Genomic DNA, 2,847 nt, shown 5'->3' on the forward strand with positions numbered 1-2,847 from the left:
AGGGGTTCTATCCTGAATGCAAAGAAGGGGACTAATTCATCCCTGGTGTGGCAGAGTCTATGGTCATCTATTGAATTGATCAAGGCAGGAAGTTTATGGAGAGTGGGGTCGGGTTCTAGTATCAGTATTTGGAATGATAAGTGGGTTAAACATGCTGTGCTGTTACAACCCAACCTTCCTATTCTTAGTTCTAGCAGGGATTCAACTGTTTCTGAGTTGATTGATGAGGGGGAATGCAGATGGAAGAAGGAAGTGCTGGACCAGTTATTTCATGAGGAAGATGTGGAGAAGATCTGTCAGATTCCCCTAAGCAAAACTGGGACTCAGGACAAGCTGATGTGGGGGTATACTGCAACTGGGATTTTCACTGTGAGAAGTGCATACTATTTACAACAATCACTGGTCAGACAAATGAAGGGGGAGTGCTCGAGTATTGTAACTGGTTTGATAGATTGGAAACATTTATGGTCTCTAAATGTCCCTATGAAGATTAAGCTGTTTGTATGGAAAGCTGCCCACAATGTACTTCCCACTTTGCAAAATCTGGCAAGCAAAAAGATAGTTGTTGTTGACTTGTGCTCTATATGCAAGAGAGAAATTGAGTCTCCACTACATGTAATATGGGGATGTCCTGCAGCCAGTGATGTTTGGGCCATGTCAAGCTGTCCTACACACAAGTGGCCTAATTCTTTTCCTGACTTTAGGACTTTGTGGTTCTCTTTGTGTTCTAAGCTGGATGTGGATTCACTTCAGCTGGCCTGTTTTATTATGCGAAGGATCGGGCTAAGGAGAAATTATTTTGTGCATGGAAAAGATCTAGAAAGCCCTCAACAGGTGGTGACAGCAGCTACTGCAGATAGAGATATGTTTTTATGCTCATTAACAAACACAGATGCAGTACCTTCTAATAATATGAGTGACAGAGAAGACATAAGGTGGAAAAAACCATAAATCAGAACATTGAAGGCAAACTGGGATGCTTCAGTGAGTACTAAACTCAATAGAGCAGGCTATGGTATTATTATACGAGATGAGCAAGGAAGTATAATGATTTGTGTGTGTGCAAGCCACAAGCCTGTTGTAAAGCCTGTGTTGGCAGAAGGTCTGGCCTTAAGGAGGGCAATGGAAGTCTGTGCCGAGTTGGGTTTGGGAAGGGTGGTTTTTGAGGGTGATGCTAAGATCATTGTTCAGGCAGTGACTTCTGATGAGGAGATTAGTGCAGATTATGGGGTTCTTGTTAATGATGCTCGAAGTATGTTAAGAACTTGGCCTCAATGGCATGTTGATTTTGTTCACAGAGAGGCCAACTATGCTGCTCACCAGTTAGCAAAGTTAGCTTTAGACTATGAGTATGAGAAGATCTGGATAGAAGATGGTCCAATGCAGGTTATGTCGACTGAACAGTTAGAACAGTCTATGTAATGTTGACAGTTTCTTATCTATCTTTGCATTTTTTTACATCAATATATGATCTACTTGATTTGATTAAAAAAAAAATATGATGCTAAGAGCATCCTTGCTTAAGGCATGAGCAACTACATTGATTGCTTTAACAATATGCCTTATTGACCATGATTTAAAGGTGTTGAGGATGTCTCTAGTGTCTGCTGTAATCAAGCCTATATAATTGAGATCGTCTGTCTTTGATTTTAGGCCTGCTACCACCAATAAAGAGTCTCCTTCCAAGATGATGTCTTGATAACCTAGTGACTTGCAGAAGGTTACTACCTGGAAGGTTGCAAATGCTTCTGTCATATAAGGATCAAGGAACAAGTCTTGCTTCATCCGAAGGGTTGCTAGCACTTTGCTCTTCCAGTCTCGGATAATGACTCCCACCCCCACCTTGCATGAGACTTTGTCCACTGAAGCATCCCAATTAATTTTTATTTTGCCTTGAGTAGGAGCCTCCCAATGAGAATTATTCTATTGACTCGGTGACTTTTGATTTTGCCTTGAGGATGCTCCTCCCAATTTAAACTTATATAATATAATATAAAAAATTATAAATATATATCGGTCCGGTTCGGTTTAAATTGGTTTTCAAAATATGAGAACTAGTACCACACCAATTTAGGACATGTTTCTATTTTTAGGAATCGGTACCGCATCAGACCACTTACAAACCAGATGTAAACCACTAGTTCAGTCCAGTTTGGTCCAGTTCAACCGGTTTTCCTTCTTTTTTTACTTACACCCCAATGGAAAGACTCTCACGTAAGTTAGTATAAAAAGACGTATGTGTTTCAATTTTTTTCATAACCATCCACCCTAAAAATGTATTTATTATTGGTGTATATATATATGTCAAAAGTAAGTTTATATTAATAACTTAATAGTAATATTTATGTTAAAAATTAAAATTTTATGTTATAAAATTAAAATTTATATTTTATATAAAATGTTATATTAAAAATTATAAGATTAATTTTATATTGTAAGAGTAATAAATTGAATAATAAGATTAGAATCTCAATCTCATGTTTTAGTATATAATATATATAATATAATATAAAAAGTTATAAATATATATCGGCCCGGTTTAAACCAATTTTAAAATTATGAAAACTGGTACTGCACTGGACCGCTTACAAACTAGACCTAACCATTGGATTGGTCTGGTCCGATTCAACCACTTTTGCATTTTTTTTTAACAACCCTAATGGAAGACTCTCACATCAATTAGTTAAAAAAAGTATTTGTGTTTCGATTTTTTTCATATCCATCCAAGATTCCCACTTTATATCAATTTTTGAATTCAGTACTTCTATTCTAATATCATTTTAAACTACCACTTTTTCAAAAGTTTAAATTAATAAAAAGAGGTAAATTTAATCATTTATATTATTA

At 36.4% G+C, this 2,847-nt stretch overlaps 1 protein-coding gene across 1 annotated transcript; it reads left to right on the forward strand.

The window, feature by feature from the left end:
- Positions 1 to 1,047: 1,047 nt before the first annotated feature.
- Positions 1,048 to 1,422, forward strand: LOC122296723. Its single transcript, XM_043106522.1, has one exon. It carries the CDS (start codon positions 1,048 to 1,050, stop codon positions 1,420 to 1,422), a length of 375 nt encoding a protein of 124 aa, XP_042962456.1.
- The last annotated feature ends 1,425 nt before the right edge of the window (positions 1,423 to 2,847 follow it).

Source organism: Carya illinoinensis, chromosome 15 (assembly GCF_018687715.1).
Source record: "Carya illinoinensis cultivar Pawnee chromosome 15, C.illinoinensisPawnee_v1, whole genome shotgun sequence".
Classification (NCBI taxonomy): Eukaryota; Viridiplantae; Streptophyta; class Magnoliopsida; order Fagales; family Juglandaceae; genus Carya; species Carya illinoinensis.

Bases quoted from the DNA above. Each gene is read 5' to 3' on its own strand.
- LOC122296723 (XM_043106522.1), top strand. From the start codon at position 1,048: ATGATTTGTGTGTGTGCAAGCCACAAGCCTGTTGTAAAGCCTGTGTTG.